We start from the raw sequence: 21,085 nt of genomic DNA, 5'->3' as shown, positions 1-21,085 counted from the left end.
ATATATATATATATATATATATATATATATATATATATATATATATATATATATATATATATATATATATATATATATATATATATATATATATATATATATATATATATATATATATATATATATATATATATATATATATATATATATATATATATATATATATATATATATATATATATATATATATATATATATATATATATATATATATATATATATATATATATATATATATATATATATATATATATATATATATATATATATATATATATATATATATATATAATGTGTGTGCATGTATGTGTGAGGAAAGGGAGTGAGTAATAAGTGTTAACTCAAAAGGAGATAAAATGAAGAAATAGCAGTTTCAGATATATGGGAGTGGATGTATCAGTGAATGGATCAACATAATTACCAAAGGAAAGATGGTACAGTAGTAGATGGATTGAGAAATGTATGGAGAGACTTATGTTAAAGGAGACTATGATGGGGATATTCACAGGATCAGTTGAGCAAACACGAGTGCAAAGCATGGAGCAAATTAAAAGTGACACAAGGGATGCACTTAGGAGCAATATGTGTGACATATAGGATGAAGAGTATAAGAAATAGAGAAAAGAAGAAATGTGGAATTAAAGAAAATTTGGGGCAGACAGAACATTAGGGTCTACTTTGGTGGTTTGGCTATACAAGTACATGTAGTACTGAATGAATGCAAGTGACTGACTGATAAAGTGTGAATGACTCCGAGGTAGATGGTGGAATGGTAGAAGGAAGAAAGGACGGGGCGAATGAATTAAGAGAAATGAGGGGATGGATATCCAAGAAAAAGCAGTGTTCTTGAAAACACGTTAAGAATACCGTAGATCAGTGATTTCTTAAGATAATTTTGCTGATGACTGATGCTGGCTCATGTAATGTGACAGGTACACCATATTTGGGGCTTTGGTATCTTTGAGGAGTGTCATAGCAGAACAGATATTGTATAGCAGTGAAATGAATGGATAATAACAATGAATAAAAGAAAAACTATATGAGTATTGTATAGTACTGTATTTGCTCTTTTTTCCAGCCACCCTATAGTAAAGAAGGAAAAGGCTTGAAGAAAAAAATACACAGTACAATACTGTACTATGGTACATAAGAACATTCTACAAATGAACTTAACAATGATAAAATAATGAAAATAACAGACAATTTAAAAATAACAGTTATTCACACAAAAGTAAAAAATGCTCATTTGTCTAATATTATAGCAAATACCATTTGCAATTTATCAAAATTCCTATATTTATTGATTAAAAAAAGTATAAAAATAAAATGACCACTAGCATCCATAAAAAAACATTAAACTGCACAGCTTACAATGTACAGTAAAATCTATGCTGGTTTGACACTAGGCCCTAGGGTAACAAAATTTCAAGAGGCCACACTTTTTTCTGTAAGTAATTAAGCTGGAATATTAAGAAAATTTTATTGCTGGCCAGAAAAATGCCCCATTATTCCAGCCAGCTTGGATTTGGTTCAGACTAACATTAGCCCTGGTGAATGCATGTGTTACTTGGTTGGGAAGTCCCAAAGGTCTTCAATGACTCGGGGGTTCCCTCAAGCTCTCACAAGAGCCCATCTGCATAGTGCAAGGTGAGAAGCCCTGCCTTTGCATTCTCTCAGACCTCCCTACAACCATCTACAGTAGTCTGCAGCCCAGCCTGGTGAGTACAAAAATACATATTTTTAGTTTTCTTTAATTATATTTATTGTTTCCTTTCGTTTTTACCTAGGGAAAAATGAATCAGGTAGTCGGAAATTTCACATCACCAGACTGGCCTGAGCATAAATTAGTCTAGCCAGCTGGGGTTTTAATGTTCAGTATTCAGAAATTATTTAAGTAACTATTCTTGACTGCTTCTTCTAGTAATCCCTGGCAGATTTAAACACAATCTACAATAATGGTTTAATTGTATACCTTTCAAAAGTTTGAATAAAAATCCCAAAATATGGGGTGATTATGACATGAAAGTAAAATTAAATCCTTATGCAGCACTTGTTTTGTGATTGTTTCCATATCATTAACATAATCTTTTTTATTTCAACAATTCTAAATAAGATAGATTACAGAAATGTTACAAGTGGTAGATCATTCACTTTTCAACAAAATATTCACAGAATCAGTTCCCAATTGGAGTGGAGAAATAGGTTTCCTCCTTGTACACTAGCAATTGTGCACTCAGTGATAAATGAGTACATTATATGGTGTGCTTTCCAATATATACATATTATATATATACTATATCATATATATCTATCTATCAGTAAATCATGGCACTTCCGGACAATTGGGGGTGTTCGGATGTCTGGATGAACCGGGGGATGAATGCACTTTAATGATGATCATAATATTGTACATGGACTTTATTGATATGGGTGATGACAAACCAATAATAATTCGCATTCACTATACAGTATGCGAATTCGCGTTTATGCAGCGACTCTATTTCTACCCACAATTCATTTTATGCAGAAAAGATTCCCTGTTATGCATTCTGTAGAAGATATGACTTCACCACATCTGTCTTTGTTTATGAGACAATTTCCTACTGTATCTTTTACTAAAGTTTTTGAAGTTAAACAATTGATTTACAGAAAATCTTCATTAAGACAGATCCCACTAAGGTGGATATCACTTAAGCTGGACAAAACTATTTGTCCCCCCCCCCCCCAAAAGTAAAACAAGATTTGTCCTCCGATGAAATGTCCGCGTGAAATGTCCGCGTCTGCATGTGGGATACAGGTATCCGACTTATCAATTGCTGTTTTGGGGAATATTATTTCATTCACTCTAGTAATGATACAATGTTTCTTATTATGTTGTCGTAGGTAAATGCATGGTTTATATAATTTGTTTATCACTCTGCCTGTCACCGTTTTCAAATAAGACTACAAGTTATCTATTTCTCCCATATGTATTTCGATCGTACGCCTGGCAACAGGAGCGAGTGAGAAACCACTAGTTAGAGCGTTGTGTTCTCTTGTAACTCTCCTCGCTCCCTGCCATATTTCACTGGATTTACTGTTAAAATAGAGCTTAATAGTGCACACTGCAGCTCAGAATCAAACAACATAAGTATAATATCAGAACAGCATCTGAAAGCAGTGCCTTGTTTGTTCATGTTAGGAATAATAATCATCCCATTGCTTGGGAAAAAAGCTTAGAAGTATTTAAATCATCTTGTGTCACAGAAAGACTTTTGGTTGAAGCTAGTTTGATTAAGGAATTAAAATCAATAAACCTTAGTGATGGTCAGTACAAAACTGATATGTTACATAAATTTATTTGTCAGTGGCCCAAGGTTAAAAATGCTTTGAAAACCTTTGATCTTGATGTATGATAGTTATTTAGTGGGTCCCTTATTTTTGACCTGACCTGACTAGTCACGTCACCCCCCTTCTCTTCAGCTCTTCTACGTGTGTGTTGGTCTGGGGATTAGTGGATGACATCATTATGACCTGACCTCATGTTTTTAAGGTCACCCTGTATATTTAAGCCTCCCTTTTCCCGTGTGATTTTATCAAGATTTATCTTATCCACGTTTTCATTGTGGATCAAATTACGTATTTTCGAGTCCCGACGTTAGTGATTGCGCTGTGTACTGACAAAATTTTTGTTTATAATTCCCTTTAAAATGGCTGACATGCTTAAAAGTGAGAGTTTTGTGATGCTGAGAAGAAAAAGAGACACCTATTTTAGATTTTCTATGTATTATCTTCGCATTTTTGACTTATGACCAATTCGATTTATGACCTGGATTTGGGTCCCTAACCCCTTCGTAAGTCGAGGAGTGGCTGTATATAAGTTTCTCATAATTTTCCAGAAAATCTGCCCCTCGAAAAATCATTCCCAAATCTGGAATTTTCCGTAAAATTCCAAGCAAATCTCAATTCCAGCTTTCGGAGAGTTCTGGTTGAGGAATTCTGTCTAATGGAGATATTATTGTATGTGTACATTTACTGGTGCTCTTCACATGGGACCCTACAACTTAAATTATTGTACCTATGAATAAGTATACTGTATTGATTGCATATTCAGTTAGTATACATGAAGGTATCCCTCACTATACGAACATTCTAGATACGAATATTCGCTTAAAATTTTTTTCCTGAATTGACACCACTGTTTCGAGATATGAAAGTTTTCCCTGCTTATACGAATTTAGGTCCCGAGAAAAGTGCAGGATATTGTTAACCTTGCTCAGGGGGCTGGGTTTGAGGAAAAGGGCAGGGGGAATATCCAGGATCTACTCCAGTCATATAGTCAGGACTTCACCAACAATGAACTCCTGCAGCCCCAGCAGCAAGGGCTTCATGAAGAAGAGGAGGACATGCCAGAGGAGCTACCTGACCCTCAATTCACTCTCAAGGATCCTCACATGGAAAAGAGTAGCGCAGTTGCCTCTAGTGTGGAGAGAGACATCAGAGTCTACACTGAGATTCAGCAACATCTGAAGAGCAAGGCAAGACTGCCCACCATATCCTCATTCTTCAAACCCATCACCACCTTCAAACTGCTTACTGCATCTTCGGCTTCCAGTCCCACTCCTTCTACCAGCAGATTTTCTTCCACCCCTTCCACCTCTGGTGTGACTATGATGTCCTTGGCAAACACCAGTGATGAGGTGGACAACCCTTCTCATCTTGACGAGTAAGGAGCTTACTGAGGTCATCCCCTTGTGGTGGTGAGCCCAGACTGCCCTCCCATAAGGTAATGTACCAAAGTTATACAGTATTTTATTAATGTTTTTGATGTGTTGAATAGTAAGTTACAGCAGTTGTCTACTACTTATCATTGGTTACATAGGTTTTTGTTGTCTGTAAACTGATTTTGTGTTTTTGGGTATGATTTTTTTTTTTTTGTCATTGGGAACCAAACCCTATTTTCCCATATGTTTTTCTATTTGCTATTCAAAAATTCACCCAATGAATTGTTGTTCAGGAACCTAACCCAATATCCATACCTTATATCGAGAGATACCTGTATATCTGAAACTGCTCTTCTGGCATTACACATAATCTTAATTTTCTGAAGGAGGCCTCTAGGGACCCTGCAATATTGACATCAATGGATAATACAGTGCGATTTTTTTATTCAAGAACCCTAAATGATTACAGTCCTATATCCTAGGACATGCAATAGACAGAAACCCATAAGTTGATTTGGTTATTGTCTGATCAATGAGGAAAAATTTAATGTATGACAGGATCCATATGAGTAGCTGTCATGTGATCACTGCATCTACGTGAGCCAGCTGTGGCATTGCTAATAGTTTTCAGTCACGCTGCGGCCCTCACTGCGGAAGAAGGCATGTTTCTCGTCAAACTTTACATTAGGAATGCTTCCTTCAAAATGTGTCAAATAAGACTTCAAAGTGGTCATAAGACACCACTGAAATCAATGATGTGGAAACTAGTGAAGCAATTCGGGGAAACAAATAGTGTCAATGTTAAAAAACACATGCACCAGCCAACTGTTATTACACCAAAGAAACTGGATGAAGTGCAGATTGTAATGGAAATAAGCCCTCAAAACCCACTAAAATGGCAAACTTAACAAGCTCATTGTTCATATTAAAGTGCAATAAAGGCAGTCAAGACAATTAAACTTTATCCTTACAAAATTCATGCAGTGCATCAGTTACTGGAGCAAGATAAAGAAAAATCCATACCTTACTTTAAAAGGTTCCGAAGGCTAGTAAGAGACCAAGATAATGTTTTGGAGGTCATATTTTTTACAGATAAAGCTTGGCATGTAAATTTGCAAAACACACACTTAATGCTTAGTAAACAGCCTTATGAAATGCACAAAATGCCATTGCGTTCCCAGAAAATTGGTGTTTGTTATACTGGAAGCCAAAAAAGAAATATTGGTCTAATTTTTTTCACAAACTATAATTCATGAGTTTTTAGGGCACCTCAGAGAAGTTAAAATTGGATGATGATGGTTTCAACAAGATGGTGCCACAAGTCACAGTTTGCAGTACAGCATGAATGAACCAAGGCTGCTCTTTGGTGACTGCATAGTGTCTAAGCAATTCTGGTCATCCTTTGATCCATCTATACACTCATTCTTCCTTAACTGCATGTATCTTGTTACCAAAACCAGACTCAAAAATTTTAGAGCCAAGTCAAAGGCAGCCAAGCATGATCTTTGCATGCTTCCTTGCGCATGAAGTAAGGGAGTGGTGGCCAATAAACTTGCTCACAAATCTGAAAAATCTCAATCTCCAGATATTTTGTCACCAGATTTCTTTTTATGGGGATATTCGAAGGACAAAGTCTATAATACAAATCCACACATTCTTGATGAATTAAAAATAAGAATCAATGACATCATCAACACTACTCCCCAAGGAATGCTGCAGTCTACATCAGAATACATAATGCTAAGAGCAAATTTGCATATACAACATGGTGGTATATCAATTGTATGGTTTGGCAAATATCTTCTGTACCATGTGACTTTAATTAAAAATTTTTTTAGTATCTACCTGATCTAGAGTCCAGTCCATACAATAATAATCATTTAGGGTTCTCAAATAAAATAATTATCCTGTACTAGAACAGTACCTTCACTTTATATCCTTTTAAGAATAATGACTACGGTAGTATTTATATATAAATAAGCCAAAATTCTCATTCCTACTTACATTTTCTTAATTTTATACTGAAAAGGGGGGTTTCTCTGCTCCCCATAGCTTTCATCACTACCACATAAATGTGAAAATATTAAACAACCTTGAGAACACTTCTTAGGTTACCTTCAATCTTAAAACCAGTCGCTACTGCATCTGGCATTACTATCCAAACATGCTTTGTTCTTGTTTCCACATTCAATCTGTTTCAGTCATCTCTCCATCCACATCACACATACTGTACTTTATATGGGAGATGCTGTCCGGATTTCATATTTTCACCATGAAATGCTAGTTACAAATTTGGGGGGGGGGGGGTTAATCTTTAATGACTGCCACATCTGAGGATACAATTTCTAGAATTATTGAACTAGTTCATCGCACAGCATAATCCCTGGAAGCCAAAGTACTATAGTCTCAGCTTAATTAGTAAATTCTATTAAATTATGGAAGATGAAATTGTTACGAAGAAATACTTAATCCTTTATGACTTTACATTATTTTTTACTCTTGGTTAAACAAAAGGAAATACTCTGTATGCAATAACATCATAAGTGATGTTTAAACACCAACTCATTTCAAATTCTTGTTGATATACTAAAATTATTCTTAATAGGGTACCCATGCTACAACTGTCTTCACCACAATGAAAGAATGCATCAAGTGAAATATGATAGCCTTATATTTTTTCAATTTCACAATAAGAAATTGGTACTTTTTAGTTATTTACAAAATTACTTAAATTAATAGTGAGCAGAGACACAGCTGCAAGATACAACTCAATATTAAAAAAACTTAAAAAAAATGGGAAGAAACTATCAGGTTTCAACCCTGGAACACTAACTGAGGAATTTATTTAAATATTCTTCCTCACTAAACCTCCATTATAAGCAGTCTACTGTACTAGTAAGGCATAGAAATTGCCAACTTCACTGTATACCAAATAACCAAGCAGGATAATATGCTTTGCCATTGTGTTAGCATACAACAGTGCTTGCATATACATTTCTTTATGCATAAATTCATTACCATTATATCCTTTCCTGAGGACAGTGAGGCAATAACTAGTGCCATCAGAAAATATTTTCATGTAACGTTCATACACTCTTTAACCCACAAAGTGCAGCAGTTGTTACCCAAGTGAGACAGCCTCAATATACACATTCACATGTATTCATAATAAATTTTTCATCTCGCTTATTCCACTAGTATTTGATACCATTGGAATCATCAGAAATTTTATGTTAATACCTACTGTATACAGTACAGTAATATATTAATGTTTTTTTAATAGCTGCTTAGCTCTATGAACTTGTATCATAATCTTTTTTTTAGGCAAAATTATAGCATAATTTAGTTGACAATGAAGTGCAGGATGAGTGCACGTCAGACTGTATGCATATCGTATACTCATGCCCCCTTACATCCACCTATGTATGCGTGATTCGAATTGCACCACCCAAAAATATAGCTAAATCTGGCATCTTTTTTGCCCTCTCTGCTCATTTATTGGTTGGTTTAGGCAATGTCACAATAAAATTCCTGCCTCCAAGTGTGACGTATGCAGGCGGGGCCTTTGAAATAAAGAGTCACCAATATCAATCATCGTCCTTCAGCAACACGAAAAGCATCACTTACAGACACACCGCACTTCATGGGTTAAATTATTTTGATATGCTAGTCTGCACACAGGACTTCCAACCCAAGGTGGAATGATGAATATGTTTTTATAACATGCAACAGCTGCAAATTACAGTAGGTATTTCATAATTATGAATACATAATAAAATTCAAACTTTTTAAAGCAAACTACAGTACCTTCTTCCTTATCATATACGACCCTCAGTAGATACTGCATCGTGAATAAAGAGTCAGTAATGAAGTACAGTACAGTATCTTAAAGATGGATACTTTAAAATATAATTTAATGAATCTCAAAAGTGTCCACATTAATACTGTACTCATTTCACCTGTGCAGATGCTAGGCTGGCTGCCTAGGACTGTGAGATTGACGACTAATACTCCTTTTACGTACAACGCGTGGACACTCTGGGTTGTCTTTATCCTGGGGCTTGTGGCTTCTACGAGTGGCTCTAGGAGGGTGCTGTGAGGGAGGAGGGGGTCAAATGACGACTGCCCCAGCCTCAGATCGACTCTCTGGTAGTGATGTACAGTCTAACCACCGGTTAGTGTTAGGGTCGAAATACTCCACATGAGCAATAGTTACCTATAAAAGATTAAACAAACTTACAATATGAAATCAGTGTAACTGTTTGTGAATGAATAATTGAAAAATTATGTGATTTAAACTTGAAACAAATGAAAAAATTTACAGGTGACAAATTCCTCCATAACGAAATATTGAAGTTGAAGGTGTCAAAACTCTGGATGATTATATGTAATATGAAAGTGGGTTCCATAGGGACAGTGTATAATTACAGCACACCGAATATTAAATCCACATGGAAGCAGTGTGGCTGCCACTACACACAACTACTTTCATTTCCCTAACTGTAAATTCAAGTACCCATTTATAGCTAAGCTATAAGAATATAAATATTGATTCTTAAACTCATTTTACTAAAATTTATTGCCAATTGTCTGAAATGTTGTGTTCAAAATATTTAGTGCTAGACACACAATCACATACATTCACAAGCTATTCCTATCCTCTGCAGAGGAGCAAGGGGCAATTAGATGCTGAAATACTGTATTAATATACTGTATTATCTATTATTAAGTCCCTCTTACAAAGGATACATAAATTTAATATTCCTGTTAATTTTACTTCAAGAAATATCAACCATACAGCTCTATTTTACCTTAACATTAATTAATGCCTTACCTGTGCTCTGTAAAAATCATTAACTTCACTTGTCTGGTCCCCACCTATGACATATAATAGAGAATTTGTGGCAGCAACTGCTGGGCTCGCTCGACCAACCGACATTGATGGACACTCAAACCATTTGTTCTGTTGGGAAGCATTGAGGATATTTCATAAATAACAATCTCAAAACTTAAAGCTGATAGAAGCAGTCACTCTTCTACAGATTAAGCATGTGTCCACAGTACTGATTACCAAACAAAATAAATATGATAGGTACAGTACAGTAAGTTCTCCTATAACGCATGTTTTCATGAGCGATTTGGTTATAACGCAATGAATGTATTAGGCAATGCAGATGTGGCGGATGCAATTTGGATATAATGCAATTGAGTAAACAGAACTACTGTATGTCACTTGAGTAGGAATTAGCAGTTATGCGATCACCTCGGCATCGCATCATAGAAGGCGGGATGCACTACCCTCACAGTCTTTGTTTACTTTCCAGACACCTGACAACCTGACATCCATTATCGTGGACTCTGCTTTATCGTAGTACAAGTACTGTACAGTATCAACTTTATTGCTTTGAATTACAATGTGTAGCCAGGGTGTGAAGCATTCTGGTAATGGTGGTATTGGAAGTGAAGTAAAATGATATGAACCCTCACCACCTCCCCTACCACTCATCTCAAACAACCATCTTCTCTTCTTGTGGTGAGTGTTAAAACATTCTTACAAGTTTATTTACATTTCTTATGGTTAAAAAAAAAAAAAAAAAAAAAGATTTTATCATTAAAAGCTGTTTAGCAAGTCACACTCCACTACATGTTATTTCATTATTTTCATTCTACACCTTCCTTCACGGTTCCATTTTCTATCGCATAGCAACACACACCAACAAACTGTAACAAGCATTTTCCCCCTTTTTCGTGGATTTATTCTATTAATGAATAATATTATTAAACTAAAACACATTTAATATAAAAGAGCACAAAAACTAACAATAATATGAAAGCCAAAGTGGTCCCATGTCAGTCATGTTGGTGTTCTCGAACCTACTACCCCTTAAATCAATGATTACCATTTTTTTTTCTATGACACAAAGTTTTCAAGAACACAGCTACCACGGTATAGGAGAATTGACTGTACAGTATATGCAATCATAACCTTAGTTAACCTTTTCACTGTGGCTGTATAATTACTAGGCCTACTCCCCTGTGAGGATTTTTCCATAAATTCACTAGTAGCTAAGTTTAACCATCTGACTATTTTTGATGGTCGTCTAGGGCAGCTGGATACCTTAATTGGCTCTTGGTGTAGCTGGGTGAAGAACTGCACTGGCTGTGTGTTATTCATTTGAATACTGTGTTCTGCCACTTTAAATATTCTGCTTTATGAGAATGCAGGTTCTGTTATAGGGTATGAAAATTGTTGAGATCTCTTTATCTGTCAGTTATCAAAGACTACTGGCTATAAAATTCATAAGCACTGCACTGGAAAATCTTACCTGTTCAAAAGAATATCTTTCCACTGATGTGAGCACATTATGTCTATTGGTGCCACCTACTACATACAAAAAGCCATCCAAAACAGCCACACCCATCTGACTGCGTGGAGTTAGCATTGGTGCTAGATTTTTCCACTCCCCAGTCACAGGATTGTAGAAGAGAAGATCATGTAGGTGGCGTTGGCTGTGCGTACATCCACCAACAATGTAAATAAGACCCTGATGTTCTACTACACCCATGCTGTAAAAAGAAAAAAAATCAGTACACTTCTTTTTTCTTCGTGATGTAGTCTGCCAATCTGAATATTAATAAATAATTTTTAGTACAACATAAATTAGAGCAGTGCAATCCACATTACACTACAGTATTACCCCGCCTAATGCGGTTTCACTTAACGCGTTTTATCATATACGCGGTGCCTCGCCAGAGCTGAACTTTCACTTAACGCGGAATTTTTCATCATATACGCGGGAAGCGGCGCGGGCACGATGCGCGCAAGGTCGCCCAGTCATCAAAACATTACCGAGTTCTTCACCCGCCACCCACCACAGCCGGCCCAAGTCAGTGATAGTGATAATTATAGTGAGGATATGGACTTATATGGCCTTTGAGGGGTTTGACAAAGAGGCCCTGCAAGCCTCTGTGGTGGATAGTGATACAATTGATACAAGTGATACAGGTGAGGGCCAATAATCTGCCCTCTGCCTCGGAACCAACCCCCCATCCCCGTGTGCCCAGCCATCTTTTCTACTAATGCAAGTGTTAAAAAACCTAATATTATTGATATTTCTCTTAATTATTAATTGTGTGTGCATACCATCATAAAGTTAAGATAAAATTTTTACTACAACATAGTTGTGTGTCGTCAAAAAGTGGAGTTTGGGGGTCGGGCCAGTCTCTATTGGAATTAATCCCATATGTTCTGTTGTTCACTTAACGCGGTTTTCACTTAACGCGGTACCCTGTGGGTTCAATTGACCGCGTTAAGCGGGGTACTACTGTACTTAAAACACTGACTACCACTAGATTAATATTCTAAAATCCTCAGTGTCACATTGGATACACATGAAACACACAAATAACAAAGTTACATGGAAATTCAATACTGTATGCTCAAAACATCAAAAATAAAAATATATAAACAACAGTTTACAAACAATTCATCCACATCAAAATAAACAAAAACAGCCCAAGGTAGACCCCAGCAGTGTCTTCTCCTAACACTTAGAAACTCTGAAAGACCAAAAATTAAGATCTAGGAATAATAGTAAGTTGCACCAAAACCGCATGTTCTAAATCAAGAATTCCCCCCAACACTAACTTATCATCAGGGGATGCAGTTCAATGCCCAAGCATACCTACTTTGGGCCCCAGCACTCATCAAATTGCCCAACTATTTATCAACTTCAAAAAACAATAAGTCCACTATTAATAGGACCAGAGACAGTATATCTCTATGCTTGGGCCCTGCACTTATTCCCCATTCTCAAGGCATTCTCAAGTAAACCTTTGCTATTTGCGAATTGGCAAAACCGCGAATAGCAAATTATACTACTTTAGTGCACTACTGTATACCTATACTGCGCATGAGAAACTTAAGTCACCAATACTACTTACCTTCGTATGTTGAAGTACATTAAATATAAAACTTTAAACACTGTACAGGGGTCCCCGACTTATGAACGCCCGCCTATACAAACAGGGTTAAACTTGAAATTTACATTAACCCCTGTATTTTATTTACCTGATGACTTATTTTTTACTTTTATTTACTGTATTTTGTCATTATCTCTTCTTTTGTCTTAAATTAAGTGATTTTAGATGTATTTAAGGACTTAGGCTATGATATATGTACTGTAGTGGGATTTTAAACATTGTTCTGTAAGTACGGTATGCACATAGCATGTGTTCCAACTTACGTACAAATCTGACTTAAGAACGTCCTCAGGAATGTAACCCATTCATAACCCGAGGACCCCCTGTACTTAAAAGTTCCAACCAGATAAAAGGTCATTGTGCCACTGCTACATATTTTCTCAAGCAGAACATTGTAATCAGCAGTCACACTATCAGTAAATGTGATTAAGTAGGTTTGAAAATGGTGAGTTTATCTTTACAATATAAAATTGTACTTACCTGAATCTAGCTTCTGGCATGTTTGACTCTAATCTCCACTCATCTGCAATAGGGTCATATCTCTCAATGGTTCCTCCTATGTCCTCTCCCACCCAGCCACCAAAGGCATAGAGGTAACCTTCATGAGCACATAATCCAAATTCACACCGTGGGATCACCATGGAAGATATCCTAGTCCAAACATCTTCCTGTGGATCATAAACTTCACCATTTGCCAAAATCTGAGATTCTTGCTCCCCTCCAACAACGAAAATTCTCCCATTCAAGACTGCTATTCCTGGCAAAATTCTCCCAATTTCCATGGGGCAAACTTTCTGCCATTCCTTCCGAAAGGTATCAAAACACTCAACACTTTCAAATGTACACTCCGATCTTGTCCATGAGCTAATGAGTTCTCTTTTTGATCCACCTATGACATAAATTTTCTTTCGAGCACAAATTCTTGGCTGGACATACAGGGGAACCAGACTTCCCCTTTTGCCCAAAAGGTCTTTCTGTATGCTTCTGAGGGCAACCCTCAGACTGATATCACAGCACTCATTAATTGATTTTTCTAGTAGTTTACTTGGAATTAAAGGCAATTTCACTCGTTTTAAAGTGTCAAAAACCCAACGGCGTCTATTAGTTATGTCTTGTGCAATCCATCGGATGGCAGCAGAGAATACCTGTCCATAAAAGAAAGATTTGATTCATGGTACCTGTACAGTAATAAGGTGATTTATGATTCAGCATTACAGAAACTCAAACCTAGTTCTAAAGAGTTGGTAACTGCAATTGTTTTTGAGCTGAATCTTTGTAAATAAAATTCTTGTAAGTTAAGAGTCTACCTGTATTTAAATTCAAGTTTAAATACAAGTAACAGTTGTTCAAACTCATATTAACTTCACACTTTTGGAGATTTACAAGACTGTACAATATAAAATGACAAATTAACTTATTTGTACTTCAAGACCAAAAAAGTCACAAGCAATTTAAAGCATATACAATAATTTAAAATTTTATAAATAAACTGTTAGTTTACCTGAAACTCAGAGTCAATACGAAGGTACTCAGACTCAAGAAGATAGAGTAGGATTTCTTTAGGAGTCTCAAGGAACTCTTCCTCCATTGTCACCTCTGAGAAATTGGAGAAGATGAAGTCCCGTGAAGCATCCAGCAGTTCTACTAAATGATGGGCCTCAGCAAACCTGTTAAAAACATGGAAAGTTTAAACATTTCAAAATGCAAGATACTACATGTAGGATACAACAACGCTAATCGCAACTATTCTGTTTAAACAGTAACACTTTCCTGGATACTGTCGATAATAAGAAAGATCTAGGTGTTGTGATATACCATTCATTGAAGGCGGTGCAACAAGTGGGGGGCAGCAGTGAAAAAAGCAAACCGAGATTTGGGAATTATAAAGCATAACTTCGAATACACAGATAGGAAAATGCTCCTTCAAGTGCTTGGATTACTGTCCGTACAGACATGAAAACCATACCCTACCCACAGAAGGACCAAACATCCCTAGAAAAGGTGCAACACAGAGCAACAAAGATGATTCGGGAACTATGTCATCTTGATTTCCTAAGTAGACAGAGGGCTATAGGACTAACAACCCTTCAGACAAGGCACAGTATGGCAGATCTCATCAAAACTTTTAAAATCTTGAAAGGGATGGAAAATGTGAAACCGAGCCACTTTGTGATGTCACACACCACCAACACGAGGGGACATAACTACATATTCGCCAAGTTATCATGCAGAACGTACATAAGGAAATACTTCTTCACAAACACAGGGTGGTTGTCCTATAGAAAGGTCTATCAATCAAAGCTGTTTAATCACGAACAACACTGGGCTTCAAAACAGCCCTTGAGAAAATTATCAAGAATAATTGGAGGGATCCTACACAGACCACTGGCCTCCTCTCTTTGATAAGACCCCCTCTAGTGAGTGGCCATTAAGTAAATGAGGTAAATTCATGTGATAATGATTTTACAGTAGAAGCCCTATCACCTATCCAAACTCCTAAGATATAGTGGTGGATTCACTTGTTCCTCTGAAGCCTGGTCAGTAAAAAGCCAGTCCTTATATGCCTGCTCTCAGCATAAAGACAGTGTGGACAGCTGCCTACCTATGATTACATTGCAACTTTTTAAACAAAACATTTCTAAAGCTTAATATACCTAGGACTGGCCTGATTAAGTTAGTAAAAGTTAGCAAAAGCTTTCAACAAACTGTACTGTTACTGTATCAGTATATAAAAGTGAACAAGTCCTTGATAAATGCATTACACATACTGTACCTGTAAATTCCTAAAGCATTGGATGGATGAAGTTCCTTCTTGAGAAAGTTTGTGCCAACATGTACAACATGGTGAATTTCCAGCATGTCTGCAGCAACCATCAACTCTTGAGCATTCTCCACTGTTACCTCAATGTCTCCTAAGATGATATAATTTTCCAGAACATAAGCCAACTTTCTCAGTACATTTGCTTATATACGAGAAGAAATTTTTATTAAACTTAAATTTCAATATCCTCAAAATATTTAAATGAATACCATTTTTTTTATTTTTCTTAAACATTTATTGAGCCTTAAAGAGGTAAAAATAAGGACTGCTTTTGTAATTAGTAGATTTGGGTAAAAAGCTAATGTAAATTTATAATTTGTATAGCACACATCAAAATATGTTCACATATTTCAGTTTTTGCAAGGAAAGGAGCAGGAAAAATTAATCTGCATTACAGTTTGTGGAACTTTGACAAGAGAAGTCTATGGTCACATAGGGTACTGTACCATATATTATTTTCAGCAATATGTAAAAGTGCAATAACTTAATTTAACCTTGAAAAAATATGATGCAGTATAAGCACTTCTCTTAGTGTTTAGTTTTATCCCTATGTACTACATAGTATTTTATTTACCAGTGTATATAAAGCTGATGAGCTGAGCTAGTACAGTGGGGGTTATGGACTTTATTTCTATTGAAGTCTGTGTTTCCTCAGCTAATCCACCAGTAAACATGGCCTGAAAGTATGCACTCCCTGCTGATAGTACCGCACGGTGGGCCTGGAATAAAATGCTTATTCTGTAGTATAAAAAATATGCAGTGTATATTCTACATGAAATATCTAAACAATCTTCAGACAGTAAACATACTAATGCAAACAGGTATCCTGAACATTCAACAGTATTGCTAGTGCACATCAAGAATGTATCAGTAAATAATGTTCCTCACCTTCACAACTAATCCACCAGCTGATATTTCTACATCACAGAACCGCTGTGAATGCCAGAGTGCACATAAGTTCTGCAGCAGTTTGTTCGCGTAAGACTTGCAGGCATAGCGGTGTGTGTCACTACTCAGAGAGGATGGGGCACCCTGGGCGGGGGGGGGTAAGAGCCCCACACATGCCGCCATCCTCATGCACCCTTTTAACCCTGTACAGAAAGACATATGGATAGTAGTATGTATACTTAAATAATGGCTTCCTATGCACCCTCAGCCCAAAGGAGACAGAGGCTTACTTGAGAGCAAATAAATCTTATATTAACTATATGAACTTCACACTACGATACATTATTGTACTTGTGCAGTATGGCATTCTGTTATAAACACTTGACTGCCACCAACAAAGCATGATTTCATTTCAACATACTGACAACAAAATTCACCCACCAAAATGGTTTCTTTGCATATGTTTAAGCTGTTACTATTACTACCTAAGGGTTTTTCAAATGCTGTATTGTATAGCTATATTTTTAACAAAATGTATAGAGAACACAATGTGAAGGTTAAGTTTGAACAGGTATCCCTCGGTATATGAACGTTTGAGATACGAAAATTCACTTAGACAAATTTCCTAAGTGATCACCTTTATTCATATTATGAAAGCTTCCCCCGCTTATACGAATTAGGGTCCAAGCAAAAATTCAAATTGCCTGCCCCAGGTGTCAGCTGGGGTAGCTACATCACCTTCTCACTCTCCCTACCAGACTGAGGTAGCAGTTTTGCCATTAATCACCACACACTGCTTGCAGTCATGTAGAAAGTCTTCTATCCACGCTAGGACATTTCCCCAAATTCCATACCCTTGTAGTTTGATTTTCAGCCTTTCTTGGGGTACACTGTCAAAAGCCTTGCCAAAATCAAGGTACGTATATACTGTCGATATTACCAACCCGTTCCAGAATATGGGTCCAAATATCCAATACCTTGAGCAATTGTTATGCAGGAGCGCCCCGGCAGAAAACCTTGTTGGCAATCCTTTACAAGGTTGTTTCGTAGTAAATGCTCCATCTCGGCATCTCTGATAATATTCTCACGTACTGTACTTTACATACTATGCTGGTCAGGCTCACAAGTCTATAGTTGTTCATGGAGTGACGATCGCCCTTCTTGAAGATAGGACTCACCTAAGCCATTTTCTAATCACTGGGGACCTTTTGTTCATCCAGACATTTACAGAACAGGATCTTCAGGGGCTCAGCAAGCTCGTTGCACAAGTCTCTTAGCACTCTGGGATGCAACCTGTGAGGGCTGAGTCTCATTTGAACCGTTAACTTTGACAATTTATTTCTGATGCCCTCTGAGAACACAATGTGGGTCAGCATTGTGTCAAACCGTCTGTCCTCAAACGCAGGAAGAATGTTCGTAACCTCTCTTGTGAACACCGAGGGAAAGAAGCTGTTCAATGCCTCAGCTTTATCCTGGTCAGAATCTGCATAACTACCATCTTCAAGCCTCAGGTCTGATACTCCTACCCGCATTTTTAATTTTAACTGTGCATAGCGGTAAAACGCCTTTGGGTTTGACTTGAACTCGCTTGCAACTGGCCTCTGGAACTCCTTTTCAGCCATTCTACACTGCCTTTGCTTGGTTTCTGGCTCTTGAATACATCCTCCTGTCCTGCCCATCGTTTGACCTAACACACGTCTTGAATTTCTGGGTTTTCTTCTTAACTTTGTCGACTGCCACATGGTACATGTGTAGGGATCCCTTCGTATTCCTAGAGGCACTGGGTTTGGTCTTGGGTATATATTTATCAATCAAATGGGCCACTTTACTCGTTATGATATTCAGATGTTTAGAGTGCAATGAATTTTGTGGATCGAGTACCAAGAGATGTTGGTGGAATTCAGAGAAAGTTCACCGATTTAAGGATATCTGTGAAGACAAAAGCAGCTCAAGGACTTAATTTACACTTCTTACCTATTTCCACAAACTAACCATAAAATATTACTATATTTCACAGATTACAACTATAGCAAATTATTTCTGCATTTTCTAATGTTTATTGTTAACTGTAGTAATAATAATAATACAATGATGATGCTAATGTCAGATTATATTTACTGTATGAGGTGAAGTAGGAAGGAAAATTATAAAGTTAAGGAGACTATAGCCTTTATTAAAAGCAGAATATATTATAATAAATGGATGATCAAGTGTATTTTGGAAGAAGTCGTCCAAATATTTCACGGACAAATATATTATGTAATATTTATGTGTATGTAAATTGTAACATTTTAAAGAAGATAAAAAAAATCAAATCAAAAAATATATTTACAATTTGCAAAATAAAATTATATTCTCTCCTTACCGATTCAAGAAAAGTACAAATATTAGTAACAAGTTTGTGTGTGGTACACCCAATCACCTATTCGTTCTCCGCCCTAAAGTGTCTAATTCATTGTAGTTTAAAAATTTCACATTGAGGAAATATGTAGAACCTCAATAATTGTTCATCACTTTGTTAAGAGGGTCGAAAGGGTCTCGGTACCTCCTTACACACCGCAAAACTTGATCTTTCAAAAATACATAGACCAGCTCCTGGTGCTGCACACACACACAGGTGCTGATTGGTGAAGTGAAGATTATCTTTAAACTGATTTGATTTTATTTTAATACGATATTCTATTAAAATAATATATGAAACCTATTCTCTGCAGTATTCTCTGATAAAACAGCTTTAATGAGGTTTATCATAGCTTGGCATATATATACCTGTATACTGTTTATGCAAGCGGGAAATAAACATGGTATGTCCGGGTCATTATTTCCTGAGGTGTAAACAAGGTTCCATGTACTACACCCATACAATATATGACGTCACAAGATGGTTGCTCACTATTATTGTTTTGAGTATCGGTACAAAGAGGAAAGATGACTTACAATATTGAGGATCGACTTACAGAGTGAACTGAGATTCACACTACTGTAAATACTTCTGAAAATCCGGCTATACTGTACATTCTTACTATCAAAGCAAGAAGAGCTTACAACAAAGAAATATAGCCCATAAAGAATCTCCTCTCACTTTGAAGATTCCATTATAAGATGTAGTTAACATTATTCCCATTCTTTAGAAGCAGCAACTAAGCCATGGCCATCATACCCTCAGTAGTCAGCAAGCTGACAAAAACCATCACTGAACTATTATGATACCAGCAGAAATTAATAACCGAGTACCCCCCAAGGTGGACAGCCCACCTGTTATTATCTCCCTCTTTATTTCCCACTTCCTAACCTTTACCTTCCTTCTACACCGTCTTCCACCTTCCTGAGCCATTGGCTCTCTTCTCTCCATCCCATAATCATTATCAATAATTCAGTAATACATTTTTGAAGCTTAAAAATGCTCAGCAATTTGTTCTGGGTTGGTTTTTGTCAAATTGCCAAAACACTGAAGTAAACTGAAAGTATTGTAACTGGAATAACAAATTTCACCTTGAAATATATTTATTGCGCATAACTCACGTTAATTCACAAATAAACACCAAAGAACATTAATTTACTCAAAACAAGTTATTCACTACGAGAGTTTCCTGGCAACAAATACCAAGTGAAAACCCAAGTTATGTCGCGTCAATAAACCCCTCACTGTCTCTCCTGAGATACCTTATGCGCCAGCTTTAATTAGAAACACCAGGAATCACGAATGGTATGTGCCATCGAATCACTGACTTATTTCATTCTAAATTGAAGATCAACCCGATTAATCTCGGGTTGTCCTACATCCTGACAAATTAACGCTGACGGAAATCCTCATTTCCTGTATGTGCTACTAGTGTACACCCCTGACTCAAGTCATTGCTGAAAATCACCTGAATCTTATATCTATACTTACGCTCCACCTGAATGTTTACGACTTATCAGGAGGCCGCAAAATAATGATCTTTTTTATAGACAACTTTGTTCTCTCTCAAGATGTCGGGTCTATGACAGACAGACAGCAGACGATGAAAGCACAGAAGACTAACACCTATCACAACTTATTAGTTCAAATTTTCTCCTTAAACACTATCATCTATTTGAGTCAGTTTTTGTAGTGAATATGTAAATTTACTTATAATTCATTGATCCATTTATGATCTTCTTGGAAAGGAAATATTAAATATGTACCGAGAAAAGATTTAATAGGTGCTACTGCGCGCGCCCGCCACCTTTAAAGGGAACACTATGACTAGAAGTTTCGTCTCAGTTCCGTCAAATACAGTGTTTACATTAACCCCGACGCATTGACGAGGAATGTTCAACAACTACATCTTGTGTCAAATGGCAGCTGGCTACCTTATGACATGTGTGTGGGTCTCATTGTGGCCCTGAAGCTGCTTCACTTTAAAGTATGTGTGTGGCTCTGGCATTATTGCTTCACTTTACTGTGTCCAACTGATATACTGTATATTTTTTTTAACAATACTTATTGTTTTATAACCCGGCAATATATGTATTACCTGTTTACTTGTAGACTTAGAATGACACACACACACTAAGATACATATTTCCAGCTGTTTTGAAGGAAATGAAAATATGTATTTTTAATCCAATTAATCTCTAACTAACTTGAAGTGTGTGTGTATATATATATATATATATATATATATATATATATATATATATATATATATATATATATATATATATA

At 36.5% G+C, this 21,085-nt stretch overlaps 1 protein-coding gene across 5 annotated transcripts; it reads right to left on the bottom strand.

The window, feature by feature from the left end:
• Positions 1 to 1,042: 1,042 nt before the first annotated feature.
• Positions 1,043 to 20,394, bottom strand: LOC121854249 (actin-binding protein IPP-like). 5 transcript variants are annotated; one of them, XR_006086515.1, is made up of 10 exons: positions 18,761 to 19,030; positions 16,396 to 16,598; positions 16,082 to 16,226; positions 15,460 to 15,598; positions 14,188 to 14,353; positions 13,167 to 13,831; positions 11,030 to 11,270; positions 9,538 to 9,666; positions 8,663 to 8,919; positions 1,043 to 1,715 (listed from the first exon to the last, which is right to left on the bottom strand). XR_006086515.1 is itself a non-coding variant. In XM_042348784.1 (9 exons), exons 2-9 carry the CDS (start codon positions 16,582 to 16,584, stop codon positions 8,815 to 8,817), a joined length of 1,779 nt encoding a protein of 592 aa, XP_042204718.1. In that variant the 5' UTR covers positions 16,585 to 16,598; positions 20,288 to 20,394; the 3' UTR covers positions 4,861 to 8,814. The 5 variants fall into 5 exon arrangements, 3 of the variants coding, with proteins under 3 accessions (XP_042204718.1, XP_042204717.1, XP_042204719.1); XR_006086516.1 differs by having other exon boundaries at positions 8,728 to 8,919; XM_042348784.1 differs by lacking the exons at positions 1,043 to 1,715; positions 18,761 to 19,030 and adding an exon at positions 20,288 to 20,394 and having other exon boundaries at positions 4,861 to 8,919.
• Between the last annotated feature and the right edge of the window lie 691 nt (positions 20,395 to 21,085).

The sequence above is a fragment of the Homarus americanus genome, unplaced genomic scaffold (genome assembly GCF_018991925.1).
Source record: "Homarus americanus isolate GMGI-L3 unplaced genomic scaffold, GMGI_Hamer_2.0 scaffold54443, whole genome shotgun sequence".
NCBI lineage: Eukaryota > Metazoa > Arthropoda > Malacostraca > Decapoda > Nephropidae > Homarus > Homarus americanus.
Note: the sequence above shows the minus strand (reverse complement) of the source record. Positions and strands in the feature narration are given on the sequence as shown.